This window comes from Cryptomeria japonica, chromosome 8 (assembly GCF_030272615.1).
Source record: "Cryptomeria japonica chromosome 8, Sugi_1.0, whole genome shotgun sequence".
Classification (NCBI taxonomy): Eukaryota; Viridiplantae; Streptophyta; class Pinopsida; order Cupressales; family Cupressaceae; genus Cryptomeria; species Cryptomeria japonica.
In genome coordinates, this window is record NC_081412.1 from 700,961,775 (window position 1) to 700,980,027 (window position 18,253).

The window sequence follows — 18,253 nt, forward strand, 5'->3', positions numbered from 1 at the left end:
AATCTCACTAATTTAAAAGATAAAAAAAAAATGAACCCTAAAAATACCTTGCAAGTTCCATTTCAATGCCATTCTACTTGGCATAAGGCAAGTGACAATGCCACATATTTTGTTTTTTTGGTCATGTAAATGATTAAAACATTGGTAGGCCATTGCCACACAAATGCAAATTAACATGTTGATTGGTTTGAGTGAGTGTGTAGGAGTAGCCATTCATGTGGGGCCTCCACCTACTTGCATGCTTAAGTAGTAATGACTATGGGGTGCTTTAACTATCACAAATTTTATAACTTATAAAAACTTTATCAAGAATTGTAAAAATAACATAATGTAGAATAAGAACAACCCAATATGTCAAATTAGAAACAATGAGATAGACATCACAATCGACAACATGTACATAATAGTGTGTTTAAGTAGAAAAAAAATATAAACAAGTACTAGCAAAATTTTCCAAATCTAGTGATTGATTGTCCTCTTTCCAAAACATCATAAAGGAAAACACAATACAAAACAATTAACATTTTTAAAATACAACTCCATTATTTCTGCGTAAAATATGAAAAAAATCTTTAAAATGGAAACAAATAATTATTAGTAACAAACATTAAGTTTCCACAATCCATATGTTAGAAATCAGACATTAAGTTTCCACAATACAACTCCACTATTTCTTTGTAAAATATGAAAAAAAAAACTTGAAAATCGAAACAAATAATTATAGTGTTGTTCTAATATAAAATTAATAAGTTTAATTTTTTTTTCAAAGAGAATAAATAAATTATTATTTTTTTAGACTACTTTTACATGTAATATACATTGGATCCTTAACTTGAGAATATACTCGCTTGGCTTCGCCTTGGGTCACATCAAAAGCTAGGGATTAAGGTCACATGGGGAGCAAGGGCCTAAGGGGTATTTTAAATTTCATGGTGATTTGAGGGATTTGTTTTTATTTTTGGATTTGAGTGTTGTCCTTTTCGTGGGATCTAGTTAATGGTTGTTTGTGGTTAAAGTGTAATAAAAAATGAAGAAGTATTTTTTTAAAAATAATTTGTGTCATGTTCCAATAGGGAAAAATGTTGCCCATAGGGGTGTTTTTCTAGGGAACATGCCCTTGTTGGGATTGCTAATGGGGAATATGAAGATCAATGTTTTTTTTAATCATCTTGTGATTTTTCAATGCTGACTTGTGTGAAAGTAAATTTTAGGAGTTAATTCAAATTAGATAAATAATTTGCAAGTAATCTATCCAATGCCAACTGAGCATTGAGGATAAGTAGTTTGCATGTATCCAGACAACATTTATTTCAAAGTATCTAGCCAACATTGAACTTTACACACAACCATGTTCTATATATTTTTGAGCTCATTAAAGGTGGAAAGACTTTTTCGAAATGATAAAAAAAAAAATATTGCCCTCTAAACTCATTTCAAATGGAATATGAAGGAAGCATTAAAATATATATTAATAAATACCATCAAATAAAAGAATTACATTAACTAGATGAAATTTTACATTTTCATATCACCATATTCTATTTTCAACTTACCAACAATCTACTCAAAGTTCACATGTAACCATGTTGAGGCCCCAAGCTCCCATATCTATTAGGGCCCTCATAAGCGATGTTTTGGTACAAATTGATGAGAATAAACCAGTTTTAAACTAAAGAGGAATATATCTTAAGGTATTCCTCACATGGGGCACGTCCTATGTAGTGGTTTACCCAACTTATAATGTACATAGTCAACAAGCAAAAGCTAAGCAAATCTACCACCATGTGACTCCTATATTTTTAAAGCATTTATTTAAATCAAGTCCACACCACATGACAGTCAATCTTCTTTGTTTCCACATGGGGTCTATGGCTTAGGATTCTAAGCCATACATATTAAGTGATGTAACTAAACTCATTTCATAAGAGTATAATTGTTAAGATTAGATTACATTGGTTGGCGAGCTTGGGATTCTATGTTCTCCCATGATCAACCTCTAAGCATGTGACTTTAATGTATTGTCACTGCAGATTAATAGCGCATCCTAAATAATGGAGGAGAATCACTTCTATTGGTTTCAAAATGAATATGCACTTATTACCATATTGACTTCCCTAGGCTCTTTGGAACTGTAACTTACCATCCCCACTGTTGTCCATGTGAGTAGTTAATGGAGTAGTCTAATTATCTCCTATCCATGAATAGAAGATGATATATGTGTTAAGTGACGAATGTAGGAATGATTATACGATGTACCATAGCATTCAAGTGTTACGTAACTGATGGTATGAACAAGCTACAAATGATCTTCATTGATGAAAAACCAAAACTTTAGTTATGCAACATCTAACGATAGATGTCATTGTGCATCCTGATAATTAGATAGTAACAATCATAAATGCCATGATATATCGTGATGACTAAATAGTAACAAGCCCTTGGTATTATAACATACTTGTATGCATGGGTGATAAGACATAATAAACCACTATTAGGACATTGATTTTGACCAGAAAGAGATGAATTATAACGCAAAACAACATACCCATCTTTGTTTAAGAGAGAGCCCACCATTGAATCTGGATACAACCCAGACCCCATAATCTCTTCCTTAGTGTCTTGATGGTGGTATAATATGGTGTACCATCTTCCTTAATTCCTTCGTTGTGGGCTAGTGTGGTGTGGTCTACCATCTTTTTCATGTCAAATCCCCCCAATGCGGTGTTCTACAATGTGAAAAACAACTATACTTTACCACCTAAGCCCCACTAGCCCCTTCTTCTCTAGCCTGATGTGACCCTGCTGCCTTTAGTGTTAGGGCGCTGTGGGTGACACTAATAATTATGCACATCCGCATGCCTAGGCCCAGAGCAGGCTCACTATCATGATTATTACTCATTCTAGGCTTCTGCTTTGCATGACAGCAACAATGCCAAACAAAGCAAGTAATATATTTTGTTTAAAAAAAATAATGATAAGGCCACTTTACTCTCTTTAATTTCTAATAGCTGGGATCCTTTAAAGTGTCAAGAGCTCTCTGTTCTTCTGGTAACAGTATTATTGTTTGGTTGGTTGGGATATCCTGTCAAACAACAGAGGCAGTAGGAGCTCAAGTTAGATAGCAAGATATACACCGCTAGAGAACATATATATACAATGAGTATGTATGTTCTCTTGAGCTGTGGTGAAAAACAAGAATAACAATCCTGCTTCTGGATATTTAGGCTACATTGAGAATTTCTTGCCTCAATTCACCTAAAATTCTTCCTTTGGCAGCTCAAGGTGTATGTTTTGCTTGATTGAGTCTACATATTGCTGCAACAACAGATCTTGAGCTCTTTTACGGTTTCCTGATGAAGATGGTTACACAAAAACAGGCAGAAGAAGCCATTGTGGCTAATTACGGAGAGATGGAGGTGGAAGGGAAGGATTTACAGAATAAGAGTACTGATGAGGCGTCCATTAAAGGGACCATTAAGAGCTTCTTCTGGCATGGGGGTTCTGTTTATGATGCCTGGTTTAGCTGTGCATCAAACCAGGTGCACAGATCCATACCCCCAATCTGGGCAAATGTCATGTTGTGTGTTCGTTTTCAGTCTGTATCGTGTCATTTTTCATATAATTACATAGGACAGTCATTTGTATCAGTTAATATCTATGCATATTTAAACAGTATAATTCCTGCAGTGTGGTAATGCTAACATCATAGTTGGTTGTGGTATCAAAAGTTAAGTGATGTGGATGTCTTTGGTTGTGTCATTGAACGTTAAGGGATGTGGGTTTTGTTGGTTGAGTTCTTGAAAGTTTAGGCATGTGGGTGTTGTGGATTTTCTTGTGTCCAATGAGTTATGCTCTGTTCCGTTCGTTTGCCTCATTTTATGTCAATGGCATGTTGTGATAAGTTAGGGACTGTGGGATTTTGCAGGTGGCCCAAGTGCTCTTAACTCTGCCATACTCCTTCTCACAGCTTGGAATGGTGTCTGGGGTCCTGTTCCAGATATTCTATGGCCTCATGGGTAGCTGGACAGCTTATCTGATTAGTGTTCTTTATGTTGAGTACCGGAGCAGGAAGGAGAAGGAGAATGTTAACTTCAAGAACCATGTTATTCAGGTGATTATCTCAGTAAAGTCTAAACTTTTTAACCGTTGGGTTTGCTAGGGCTACTTCCTGGCCTGTTAAGGTAAGTTCTGCCAGTGGTGTGCCTTGTCGGCCAGGCACTCCATGGCCGGCAAATACTTGACAGAATTGCCCCAACGCTGTAGTTTAATCTGTGATTAAATGGAGATGAGGTTCTCGAACCCAAATCTTGTAAGGGCTATTTAGTGAATAGTTTTGTGATTGAGTTCCATGTGGCTTCGGGGTAGTTATGCGGGTATATACAAAGGTAATTTTGTGGAAAAATCTAACTTTGGGATATGATGTGGGGGCAAAAGTCAGTGGTCCTAAGGTCAATTCCAAAAAACTAGTGAAAACCTTGTTTTGCGCGGATAAAAATCCTAGCAGAAGAGTGGAATAATTTTCAAAACGGCTGCATATCCCTGACATTGTGCCAGGGAACATCCCCTGGCTAACTCTGTCTCTCTTTCTCTCTCTCACAACAATCTGGTGGGATTAGATTGGATGCTCCCAGTGCTTATGACATCCACAAATTGCACTGATACAGAGTACACTAACCACAAGCCAAAATAACCCATTTATAGTACACCATTCTGCAATCTTATGGCTTCGGAGGCCTCTGGTGTAATGAGCGTACAGCCCATATCTATTACCCACAACAACTAACCACGAAGTCAAAAGGAATCTGTTTGACATTTACAGAGCCTTAAAGTAAATCTTAGTACCAGAAAGAGATTACAAATAACTAGTTGACCACAAAGCCATAGGGATCTACTTAAAATGCAGAATCTTCAAACACTATTATTACCAGATGGATAGATATCTTGCCCAGGTTGTACGTCTCAGAAAAGCTTAAGGAATTTTACCTAGAGATTCAGCGAAAAATGCTAATATCAGAGTTACACTATGATGGCAGTATATGGCAGGAAACCTCTTGTGCTATGAGAGTTACATTATGATGTCAGTAGATGGCAGGGTACCTCTTGTGCTATGAGACTATAACATGCAGACGGTAGAACCCTTAAGTGATGCTGGTCCTGGAGAGATTGGATTTGAGTAATCTTGTAGAATCTCTCTTGAACTCTATAATAACAAGAGGACTGAGGGTTTCTCTGTTGACTGAACTCTAGGTATATAATGATCCAGATGTAGGCTAGTTTATAAACAAATTGTCTTGCCGAGTTGAACTCGAGTGTTCTGTGTCATGCGCTATGCAAACTTCATTGTTGCCAAATATCAAGGATAAGTCCATAGGACCTATTTATACAAAGCAAAAGTATAATAAGTCCATAGGACCTATTTATACAAAGTATCACATTTCATCAAAATATATAGGCAGAAATCATATTATTAATCGCCCAAAAATTTGCCTCAGTATAGCAGAGTGATACTTCATGCAATCAGGTACTCAACTGCTCGATCATTTTCTTCTGAGTCACTACGAGTTTTACTGTCCAGTTCTCCTTTGTGCAATAACATTGGGTATAGATGAAGACCGGACCAAGTAGAAACTGAAGGAGATTTCACACAAGTTCGCAATTTAATATTGTCACTGATATCAGCATAGCACACTTACAGGGGTTATTGTGTCCTTTGCAGTGGTTTGAGGTTCTAGATGGACTATTGGGAGCCTATTGGAAAGCCATTGGCCTTGCCTTTAACTGTACATTTCTTCTTTTCGGATCTGTCATACAGCTCATAGCTTGTGCCAGGTAAGCTTTACTTTTAGGGTTTTAATTTAAGTATTTTCTCTAGTCAATTTTTTTGGGGGGTTTTGCTTCACACCCAAAATGTTAACTGTCTAGTTCTTGTATTTGCTTTTTGCTTTTGTATTTACGGTGCTGAGGCCTGCTTTGTTTACAGTAACATATATTATATAAATGATAATCTGGACAAGAGAACCTGGACATACATCTTTGGAGCTTGTTGTGCAACCACAGTCTTTATTCCATCTTTCCATAATTATCGAATTTGGTCATTTATTGGACTTGGAATGACAACATACACAGCATGGTACATGACAATTGTATCACTTGTTCATGGACAGGTATAGATACTGAAAGTCTAGTGTAGTTCAAACTTCATTTGCCAAAGATTTTTTGGACATCCTGCACAGTAGTTTTTCTATACATGAAACTGATGAAAGTTTTAGTTACAGACTACATAAGAATATCTAACAGTGTTCCAATTTTATAGGTTGAAGGTGTGAAACACTCTGCACCAAACAGACTTGTGCTTTACTTTACTGGAGCCACAAACATTCTTTACACTTTTGGAGGTCATGCTGTTACAGTGTAAGTTGTTCATTACTTATCAGCCTTCTTCTGCTTCCTAGATATTGCTTTTGACTCACGTACTATTGACCTAATGAAACGTGCTATACTTCCAAGCTCCATTTACCTATTGTAGCTTCTGTATTCCTTGAGCCTTGTTGATCTACTTCAATAATTCATGGATATTAGGTAATTAGTTAATTTTTTTTTCCCCTATCACCTTAACTTTAGTTTGATGAACTAGTTGGACTAATATGTTGTAACATGATTTTAAATTTATTCCCTGCAGGGAAATAATGCATGCCATGTGGAAACCTCAGAAATTCAAATCAATTTACTTGTTGGCAAGTCTCTATGTATTGACATTGACTCTGCCATCTGCAATATCTGTCTACTGGGCATTTGGAGATGAGCTTTTGAATCATTCTAATGCTTTCTCTTTGCTACCCCAGTCAGCATTCCGTGATATTGCAGTCGTCCTCATGCTTATCCATCAGGTACTTGAAGCCCTGTTTGGCAGCTGCTGTATATATTCTATTTTTCCTTTTTTGGAGCTGGACTTAAATTTGCTGAGATGCATCGAATTTAAATTTATTAATTTGTTTCAGACTTAATGAAATCCAATTGTTTCCACTGACAAGAAATATATCTCGTGTATTCCTTTTGTACAGTTCATTACTTTTGGGTTTGCATGCACTCCTTTATATTTTGTTTGGGAGAAAGTAATTGGAATGCATGATACAAAGAGCATATTTCTCCGGGCGTTGGCCAGGCTGCCTGTTGTGATCCCAATCTGGTTCCTTGCAATTATTTTTCCTTTCTTCGGGCCTATCAATTCTGCAGTTGGTGCTCTTTTGGTCAGTTTCACTGTCTACATTATACCATCTATGGCACACATGTTCACCTACAGGACAGCTCTTGCCAGACAGGTAACAAGCTATGCCAATTCTCTCTCTTTAGCTTAATAATCCTATTGCAGAAGAACAGAGGTAAAACATTCATTTAACATTGCCTTCTGATTTCAGAATTGACAGTATAAATCTGTTATTCTTAATATTTTAGTTTATTAATTGGCATTCTTACTGACAAAAACAAAGGTAAACTTATGAGCATTTGATCCTGGAAACAATAGCATAAATTTGTTAATGAAGTCTATGAAATAATTTTGTGGAAATTCTCTTTGATTAAGCTGATTAAAAAGTGATTGATGAGTGTTTTTTGGGCAAGCTTTCATGTTTCTAGGTTCCTAACATCACTCTTCCATGTTCGTGTCAACAGAACTCTGTGGAAAAGCCTCCATTTTTCCTGCCAAGCTGGACAGCTATGTACATCTTGAACATATTCATTGTAGGTTGGGTATTAATAGTTGGCTTTGGCTTTGGTGGCTGGGCAAGCATGACTAATTTTGTCCAACAAGTGAACACATTTGGTCTGTTTGCAAAGTGCTACCAGTGCCCCCCAAGGGTGGCATCGTCAGCTACTGCTGCACCCCATCCTCCTCTCTCTCATCACAGGAGTTGATTTTGAGGTTGGTTTGTTAGATCGTCAATTATATGATGATACATGTGTGGAAATATACTTATTTTTCAGGTCATGTTAGCATTGTCTTACAAGGACAAGAAACTGTTTCAGTAGGTAGATTGGTGACAATGGCAATTATGGAAATGTTGATGGGTGACCACTGTTCCGCACTCACTAACAGCATACAGTTAGTTGAAAGTGCCCATTGTAAACGGGGATTTGTTTGTAATTTATACTCACTAATTTGTTATGGGGAACATAAGTTTGCTTCTGCTCTTCCATCTTACCAGGGGAATGTGCGGTGTAACAGTCGATACTTAGTCTCAATTTTATTTAAGGCTGGCGGCTCAACTAGGCAAGCAGTTGTGTTGTGCTGTTACTGGTGGTTGGGTCACAGCCTATTTTGTTTAAACATGTCTATTAGTTGTGGTATGGGGATGCAAGGGTCATCTAAGAGTCCTTGGCTTGTGAGTAAAATCTCGAAAGATGATGACTCTCTACAGTTGTCAGATCATTGTATGTGTCTTTTTTCTTCTTATATGGAAGTTTATGTAAAATTTCTCGCACTCTCTTTTATTCTCACATTCTCCATGAAGCTACCATTTATTCAGACATTGTGTCTTTTTTCTTTCTTATACTGAAGTTTATGTAACGATTCTCGCAGTCTCTTTCATTCCCACCACCTCGCTGAAGTTAACATACATTCAAACCCATCGATCTTGTATGTGTGTGATGAAATCCATTTTTCTTAGAGACTTAAATTAATGAGCGTTCGTTATACTTGACAATCTGCACTTTTCAGATATGGATTGTGGTATATAGGACTTTTTACTAACCCTCCCGGAGGCAGCTGAACTTTTTAATAACTGGTATCCACCTGTACGATGTTACAAATTCCATTTTATGGCCTGAGTGCCATAGACAATGGAAGCACTCAATTCAATTTTTATGCGATTTTTTGATATGCGGGAAAGTAAATATTCTAAAAATTAATTATATCAGATTTCTACAATCTATAGAGTTGTAAGTTGTTTCTGGATTCAATTGTGTATGAATTTTTCCATCAATGTTTCAGATGACATTCTTCAGATCACATTCTGTAATCCATCATCAGAATGTTCAATAACTAAGAAATAAAAATAAGTAAAATACCAAAAATGCCTTGTGTTCTGTTATTTCGGTTCAAATTTCCAACATTAGGAACTTAAATAGCAATATTACGAACAAGTAAAATGAACCACACGGGAAGTCCCTTAAACATGTTCCTTGGCAACCATTACATATCTGTGATCCAATATATGGAGCCAATTTAATAATGCAATCTCCAATGACATATTGGTTCATTTTTACTTTAAAAATTACCACTGAAATTCAATGGATGAACTATGAGACTCCATTACATAATGCATTTTCAATATGAAGTATACAGACTTTGAGCTCTTGAGAAATTTTAATTAGTTTGACCATCAATTTTTCACATTTAACTTTTTGGATGGATCGATACAAGCTTCTCCTCCTTGAAATTAAGGGGCTTTCAATCGGCTAAAGATTGAACTAGGGCCTTGTGCCCTGTCACACCATTTCTCAACAAATCAACCCAGACTGAACTAGGGCCTTGTGCCCTGTCACACCCTTTCTCAACAAGTCAATCCAGACTGAAGGATTTGAACATCATTTATTCTTGAGGACCATTTGTGGAACTCTGGTAGTGCAACTGAACTTTTCAAAACAGATTCATTAAATTTTCACAGTTCATAATAATCAATTTATGTTTTTCTGAATAAGATCATATAAATCTTTTATCATCAACATTTTGAATCAAACATTATGATCCATCATCAGATAAAAAAACAAGAGGAGAATAAGATGTTATTTTGACATTCGATATGCCACTAACCATTCTGTAGATGGTGAGACAACATGGTTATCTATTTGATAGTATATATGCACGGAGACCAGGCAAATTGATATAATTTCTTTTAATAAATGGCCATCATACTGCATTTAAAGAGTTGGCATTACAAGAAATCGTTCCTGAAGGCCATGAAATTCGCAGTCAAAACCAAGTAAGAAAATCTCAAGTGCCAAATAATAAAGCAACAGTCACAAAGAACTTAAGGAGTACAAGAGATGATGCCTAAAACCCATGAAAACCACTGTCAAAGCCAAGAAATAAATCTGAAGAGAACCTATTTTCAAAACAACACTTTGTGCGAAACAGATACAAGCACAAACCCAAAATCTATGAGCCAAAAAGCATTAGAATAGTCAGAGCTTTTTGAAAAAAAATTGTATCCAATTAGTAAATTAGTAATGTCTTTGAGATAAAATGGTTTCAAAAGGATCATAAACACTTAACAACAAATATAACAGCTCAAATCAAACATAACAAATTCTGGATGGGACTAACACAATACAACAGCAGCCAAGCTGTCAGAAAAGATCAAGTACAACGAAGCTATCAGTAACAAAATGGTATATTGAGGATTCAACCTAAACAATGCGAGTTCCAACCCTATTCAACCTCACCCCACCCAACCTAAACGATACGAGATCCAACCCTATTCAACCTCACCTCACCCAACCTAAACAATACGAGATCCAATCCTATTCAACTTCACATCTTTGATTTTGATGTTCGAAAACATATTTGAAAAAAATTCCCTCCAATAAAAACTTTTATTGTTTTTGATTAATAAAGCAGTAAGAACAAAGACACTGACCCTTTATATAATATAGCTATTAAAAACCCTTTTTATTTATTGGAAAGACATTAGTAAATTTATTGTTATTTGTCAATAATTTTTTCAAAATTTATTTACCCATCTTAAACAGTATCTTCAAGGATCACTCACAGACGACAAACACTTGTCCAAATTCTTCTGATGTAAGGAATCAATAATTAGCCGTAGTAAATTTTACACGCATATATAGATTATATTTATTGGGCTTCTGTCACTAGATTATGTATCTCCATATGTCAATCAAACGTTTTCTGCATCTCTGAGTTGATAAATTAATTAACCAAACCTTATCATTGACTTCCAGAAAAAATAATAATAGAAAGCTTTACTCAACTTGAATTTTGCAGAATAAGAAACATATGAGAATGACATTTACTTAACATGTTTACCTAACATGGATCTTTTAAAAGAGGCAATATATGAAAGAGACATATACTTAAATATACTTCTTACAGAAAGAAAAACAAAGATACCTCTAAAATTTTTAAAAAATCTACAAATGGCAAAAATTCAAGTTATTTGATAAATCAATAATTAATAAGAAAATTTCCATTTGTATCATGTTGGATTATAATATATATTGTGCAATTATCAATCCTAATTTATTTACTTTGCAATATCTAATAGTAATTTGCACCACTCATACCAATTTTATTTTTCTCCTTCAACCCTAAATCCTAATGATGGTTGATACAAAAAGAAAACTTATACAAGTGAATCAAGAAATCATTTGTGCAAAATATATTCATATGTAGTTATTAAGTCTTTGAAAGTAAGACAATGATTATTTTTTTGAATTAATAAATATGAATTAGAAATTATGTCAACATATTACAATGAGGACTGCTTAATTCGCCATCCCATTCGTAGTTATTCAAATTTTTAGGCTTTATATGTTGTGACAATGGATCAACATGTAATACCACTTTTGAAAATATTGAGTAAATTCTTCATGAAGAAGCTTAAATGATTTATATGGCATTATGTTTTTGGTAAGATTGAAACTTTTGAAGTGATTACATCGTGCACTAATTCAAATTACTAGTACTTGTACATGCTAGTTGATACTTTTGTGGAGACCATCCATATTGGTTAAGGGCATCAAACTATCAAGTAAGATTATAATATTCATAAACTTATTATTTTAAGTTTATTTGAGTTACATAATCCATGTTAAATTTTTTGAATTATATTGATAATATACAATATCCATGGGCTTTAGCCAATTGAATAGTTGTCATATGTGTAATGTCATAAATTGTACACCCTTGCTAGGGTGGTACAATTCTACGCTTAGTTTAGCACCCGCCTTAGTGTGTTTGCATCTTGCATTGTAATTTCCCTTTAAGCATTTAATTAATTAATTTAATTAAATCTAAAGTCATATTTCATTACTCCCCACATCATAAAATTGGGCCCTTTACCCTAAGTGTGCCCCTTTTTATTTTATTTCTCCAATAAATCATTAAATCATAAACCCTAATTATGTCTTATTTCGACCTTTAAGGCCTGATTTCACATACCAAAACATCTCAAAATTAGCTGTAACTTTGGGATTCACTCTAATATCATCATATCTAACGGCCCTAAAAATTTGGTGAAAAGTTGGTCAGACCGTGTGTAAGTTACACATGGTCCTCGACATTTTTCTCGAAATTTCGGGAGCATAATTTTATGATATTATAATGCTTAACTCCAAGAAATTGGCAAGAAATTCAAATCCTAGGTCGGCCTAAAGACGAAATTAAGATCTAGGGTTTCATACATATGAGCTCTCTTTTTTCATTTGAAGGCTAAGAAGTTTTTTGGCTAAGGAGCCTTCTATGCAATGAAAGAGCAGGTCTTTTGGAGTCTTCAACAACATTCAACAACATCTATCAAGCATTCATCAAGCATTCTTTCATTAATTGGGAGCTTTTGAAGATGTAGGAAAGCAATAGGAGATCATCGACTAAAGATTGGCTTGTACCCCTCCCTTGGGGTTGGGTATGATTTCATGTCTTTGTATGAGCTTCATTACATCAATTTGCAGATTTACATTTATGCTTTAGACCATTTAGCATCATTGATTTAGAGCATTTACTTTGTCAATCACAAGCATTTAGGGTTTACTCTTTAAAGCATAGGGATGCTCTAGATTGTTTGCATTCATCATTTTAGGGTCTTGCACACACACAAGATTCCTACACACACTATTTTACTATACAAATCGGCTATTTGTTGAGGTGGAAATCACCAAAATAGGGCTTTGACTAAGACAAAACCCCATATAGCCACCCAAAACCCTATTTTTTCAGTTGTAGGTGCAAGAATAGGTACTAGGAAGATTTTCAAGACTACTAAAAGGCACAAGGACTGTCTTAAGACCCCAAATCTGTCCCAAAATCATCAGGGGCAGGGGCGTGGCACCCTGGTCCCCCCACTTTCAGGTGAAATTTGGGAGGTTAAGATCTCAAGACCTCAAGTTTGTAGTCTCTCAGTTGCAGCTTCCTATTTGTAGAATTAGGACAGGGGCGTGGCACCCTTGTCTCGAGAAGTTTGGCTAATTTTTCAGCACCAAGTACACATTCAAAATCCTCCCCCTTCTCTGCTTTTAGTATCTCAGTTTCATTCCCCCAAGTTTTTGCAGTTTCATTTCATATATGCTTCATTGTTCATCTCCTAATCTAGTTGATCAATCACACCCTATTTTTCACATCTTCTCTTCATATACAACAAAAGGAATAGAAACCCTAAGAGATAATACTTGGCTCTCCCTTTCTCACAAGAAGTAGCCAAAGTGAGCTATCTCCCTAGGCTCTTTCGTATTCCCAATGTGTTGGCAAAAGTGGGATTAGGTCCTAGTCACCTGGTCTCGCTTTTTCCCCTCCACATTTTGTTGAACCCGACATGAATCCAGTCTTCTTTAATTCTGATTTATGTTATCAGATCTGAGTTTTTTTGCTAATTCAAATTCAAATTTACATTTACAAGTTTCAATTTCTTGCAAATTTAAAAAATTTAGAGGTTAATTTTTGCTAAGACCCTAATTTTTCAATTCAAAATTGAACTTGTGGATAGCTTAATTTGGATCATTAATTTCGGATATGATTTAGGAACACATTTCACTCTTAAATTTCATTTTCTAAATCAACATTTAGAGTGCTTGCATTGGTGAAAATTGAACATTTCCTTCTATTTTGCATATGTTATCATTTGAAATAGGAAAATTGTTGTCATGATGCATTCATTTCATAAATGTGATAATGGGTTAACTTCCCTTGCTTCAACATTTCCATCTCTTAAAGAACCTCCTCCTGTCTATGACAACATTTTAGTGCCTAAAAGAGTTGTTACCAATCCCTTCAAAACTCTCCCATGCTCTAAGGATGAAGATTTGAAGAGTGATCTTGACAATTCTCCTAAAATGTGCCCTTCCCATCTAGCTATCTTAGAGGAAGATGATGATATCATAAACACTTTTCTTAGTGTTACTTTACCTTCTTTACATGATGCCTCTCTAAGTGAAAAGGTATTGATGGACATTGACTTATCTTCTCCTAAATTTGGTCTTACCAATGGGGGCATGCTAGTGCAACAAGAGGTTACGAGCACTTCTTTCAAAGATCTCCTTCCTAAGCATGAATCTTTGGAGAAAGATGTTCATCTCCCTCCTAAAGAATACTCCCCTCATGAGGATCATTTTGTGCAAGAATATGGTATTGTCCCTACTTTTCCTAGTGATGGAATTTCCTTTTTTGACTTCAACAAAATTCCCACTAGAGATGATGCATTAAAGAGAAATGCTTCTCCTTGCCCCGAAGCTTGTCTTATCCATAAAGATGCCTTAGAAAAATAAGATGAAATCATAATCAATTTCCTTAATTCTCTCTCCCCTAAACATCTTATTGAACACATTTTGAGGCAAGAGGATGATTTAAACACATGTAGTGATGCTCTCCCTCCTAAGGATGAAGAGTTAATGAACAATGTTATCCCTTCTCCCAAAATTGGCAATAACAATAAGGACATCTTTGTGCAAGATATTTCTAATACTTTTCTCAAAGACCTCACTATTTGGGATGAACTATTAGAAGAAGGTGTTGATTATTCTCTACCCTATGAGAGTAACCCCCTTGATAGCATCTCACCTCTCATGAATCTCAATCATTCTCCCTCTGAAGGTAAGGCATCTCCTTCTCCCCAACTAGACTTTACTCATAAGGATACCTTAGTTCAAGAAGAGATTGTTAACATCTCTTTCAAAGGTCTGCCTCTCAAAGGTGAAACTTTATAGAGTAATGTTGATCCTTCTCCTAGAGAGTCTATTCCCCATGTAGATCCTTTGATGATAAATGATGATATGACCTTTTTTACTAATGCTCTTCCTTCCAAAATATCAATGCCTACTCCTAGTCTACCTCCTAAAATTGATCTTATCCATGATAACATTTTAGTGCAAGAAGAGACTATCAACAATTCTTCCAACAATCTTGTCTATTCTTCTTCTAAAATTTATAAGGACACCTTTGATATTCCTAAACCATCTTCAATCAATTTGATACATGTGAATGAAACACCTAATAAACCCCTCTTCATAGTGCAAGGTTCTTGTCCTTCTCAAAGTTCTCAACATAGGCCTATCTTAGTGGTTCAAGGTGGTTATGCTAATGATTCTTTTTATACTCCTAAGAAACCTATTATTACTATGCAAGGAGGTTATCCTACTACGAGCCCTCATGAGTATGCTAAGAAAATCACTAAAGAGAGTTATCATGTGGTTTCTCATGCCTACAACACAAGAAACAATAGGCAACCTAATCCTCTTCCAATTGCCCCAACTTCACTTCCTCCCTCTCAACCTACTCTTCCACAAGCACCTCGTATATCACAAACTCTTAGTAAGGAGTATGATCTCATTGAACAACTTAAGGCTACTCCTGCCAAGATTTCTATTTGGGATTTGGTTCAAACTTCACCTGCTTATCATGGGATGCTACAAGATGCTTTGAAAAACTTAGATGTCCCATCTACAGTGACACCTAATAACATGGCTTCTTTGATTGATCCTACAAACAACCCCAAAGCTCAAATTGCATTCACACAAGATGAGTTACCTTCTCATGAAATCCAACATCAATATGATCCTCTTATGATTGTGGTTATTATCAACAATAATGCTATAAGACGAACCCTTGTGGACAATGGATCTGGCCTTAATGTTTCCAGTGTGGACTTATTGGATAAGATTAATGTGGATCGCTCTCTCATCAAACCTGCTTCTATTTATATTCGAGGCATTGATAATGTTGCTAAACAATCTTTAGGTATCATAACCTTGCCTGTTAAGGTAGGTCATGTTACTTTATCTACACCTATTCATGTCATGACTGGTAATTTGACATATAACCTTTTATTAGGGAGGCCGTGGATTCATAGCATGCAAGTTGTCCCCTCAACTTTGCATAGGCAAGTCAAGTTCATTTATGGAAATAATACGTACACCTTGTTAGCTGATACCAATCTTCAAGATCCATTAAAAGCTAGTTCTTCTTGTTCAACTACTTCCCATTCTTCTCCCAATCCTCCTACTTCTTCAAATACATCTATTTCCTTTAATGATCTTGTTCCTTTTAGTACTCCTGATTCTTCTACTCAATCAAAATCTCCTCCCAAAGATATATTTTCTCTTGAAGGTGTGCTCTCAGATGATTATTGGGGATCTCTAGACTTTAACCCTACTTTTATAGGAGAGTATAGAGTATATTGGAAAGAATCTAAAACTGAGAAGGAGAAATCTAAGGAGGAACCTAAAGAGAAACCCACTTTGTCTAAACAACTAAGTAACAACTTTGTGGCTACTTCTAATTCAAATTATTCTTCAAATCCTTCCTCTAATTCATATAGAATTGAGACCTATGAGGCACAACCATCTCTTTCTGATTTGGCATCCCTTTATGGTCCTGGTTTTCACATATTAGCTAAGAGTGGCTATAATGGCAATGGTTGTGGCGCAAATGAACAAGGAATTAAAGTTCCTTTAGAACATAACACACATGAAGCTTCATTTGGACTTGGATATAATCCCTCTAAGCCCACCAAAGCATCTAAGAGACCATCTCTCAATATGAATGCTATATTTAGTAGTAATGATGATCTCACCTCAATCAAATCATCTTCTACTTCTTTCAACACTCACCCCCCTCATAAGGAAATCTTGGTGATGAACAAATCTCTTTATGAATCTCCTCAAGAGATTTATACTCCCACTTATGAGACTTTATCTTCTACTCATTCTAAAATCCCTTCTTCTAGGAATAAGGCTTTAATGACTTACACTTATCCCTCTCCTAAGATTTCTTGCGTGCAAGAAAAGTATGACTTAGTGGCCTATTCTTCTCTTATAAACTTCTCTCTTTCTAAAGAATTTTTAACATTCATCATCTTATACATGTTTTTAATCTCACTTATAGTAGAGCATTTAACATGTCATATTCAAATACCTCATTCAATATATCATGTCTTTAAATAACATTAATGGCTATTATGTTGCTCATCATTATGTGACATTGATAGCTTACTTACTGGGGGCTCATTGTCATTCATGATGGTACAATTTCACGTGCAATCATACTTTTGGAAATAATATAATAGCCTATTTATATCTCATCTCTTCTCCTTATATATATGGGGGGAAAGAGTGATATCAAACATCTCTCCTTCTTAAGATTAAAATTCCCCTTTGTGAAGTAGTGTCTTCTATAAGGATTTCTTATTGATTGTAGAGTTGTATTCATATTTGAATTCCTTCTCTCATATTGGAACACACATCCCTATTGGGGATCTTAAGTACATTGAGACCTCCTCCTTGGTGTTGGAACTCTTTGATCATTCATCAATTTCTTTTCTTCATTGAGTAGTATGTTTTATAATAAACCCTTCTATTTTGTGAACATGCATGTCCCTGATGAGGATCTCTTTCTTTCTTTTAGAAGAGTTTTTCTATAAATAATCTCTTTGATGTCATTTCAATCATCCATTCTTTTCCAAATTCCTTTATGGAGTTGCATTTTTGGATTATATCTCTTGCATTTGTTTCCATTTAAAATATTTCATCTTGTGTTAGAGAGCTCTCAAATCCTCACTCTTTGTTGTGTTGGTATCGAGGTTTAGATCTATTTCTTACCAAATGATTCTCCATTAGTTTTTGATCTTGTATCAAATCTTCTTGTGAGCATTTGTCATCAATCTTCCTTCACAATTCGATGTGGTAAACATGATACCCTATTTCAACTCACTAAATTAGCAAGCCAAAATAGGGGGGGCATATAGCTACCCTCGAATTTTCATCACCTTCCTTAGTAAGCATAAGGTGATTTTATGATCTAACATGTGGTTTTGTAGGGTGCGGTTCCTAACTGTGTACTGCAAATACCGCTGGGGGCTTCGTCCGAAAACTTATGAATATATCCTTTTTCATGAATGTTTACTTTTCTTTACTTTAGCTTGGATATGCACATAGTGTCATATGACCGATAAAGTGGGGGCTAAATGTAACGTCATAAATTGTACACCCTTGCTAGGGTAATACAATTCTACGCTTAGTTTAACACCCGCCT

The 18,253-nt window shown here is 35.5% G+C and overlaps 1 protein-coding gene across 1 annotated transcript; it reads left to right on the plus strand.

Moving 5' to 3' along the window:
- The first annotated feature begins 2,740 nt into the window (after positions 1-2,740).
- On the plus strand, positions 2,741-8,477 carry LOC131064727 (auxin transporter-like protein 4). Its single transcript, XM_057998990.2, has 8 exons — positions 2,741-3,539; positions 3,926-4,111; positions 5,717-5,829; positions 5,981-6,164; positions 6,314-6,411; positions 6,680-6,887; positions 7,062-7,319; positions 7,669-8,477. The coding sequence occupies exons 1-8, from the start codon at positions 3,354-3,356 to the stop codon at positions 7,909-7,911; spliced, it is 1,476 nt and encodes a 491-aa protein (XP_057854973.1). The 5' UTR covers positions 2,741-3,353; the 3' UTR covers positions 7,912-8,477.
- The last annotated feature ends 9,776 nt before the right edge of the window (positions 8,478-18,253 follow it).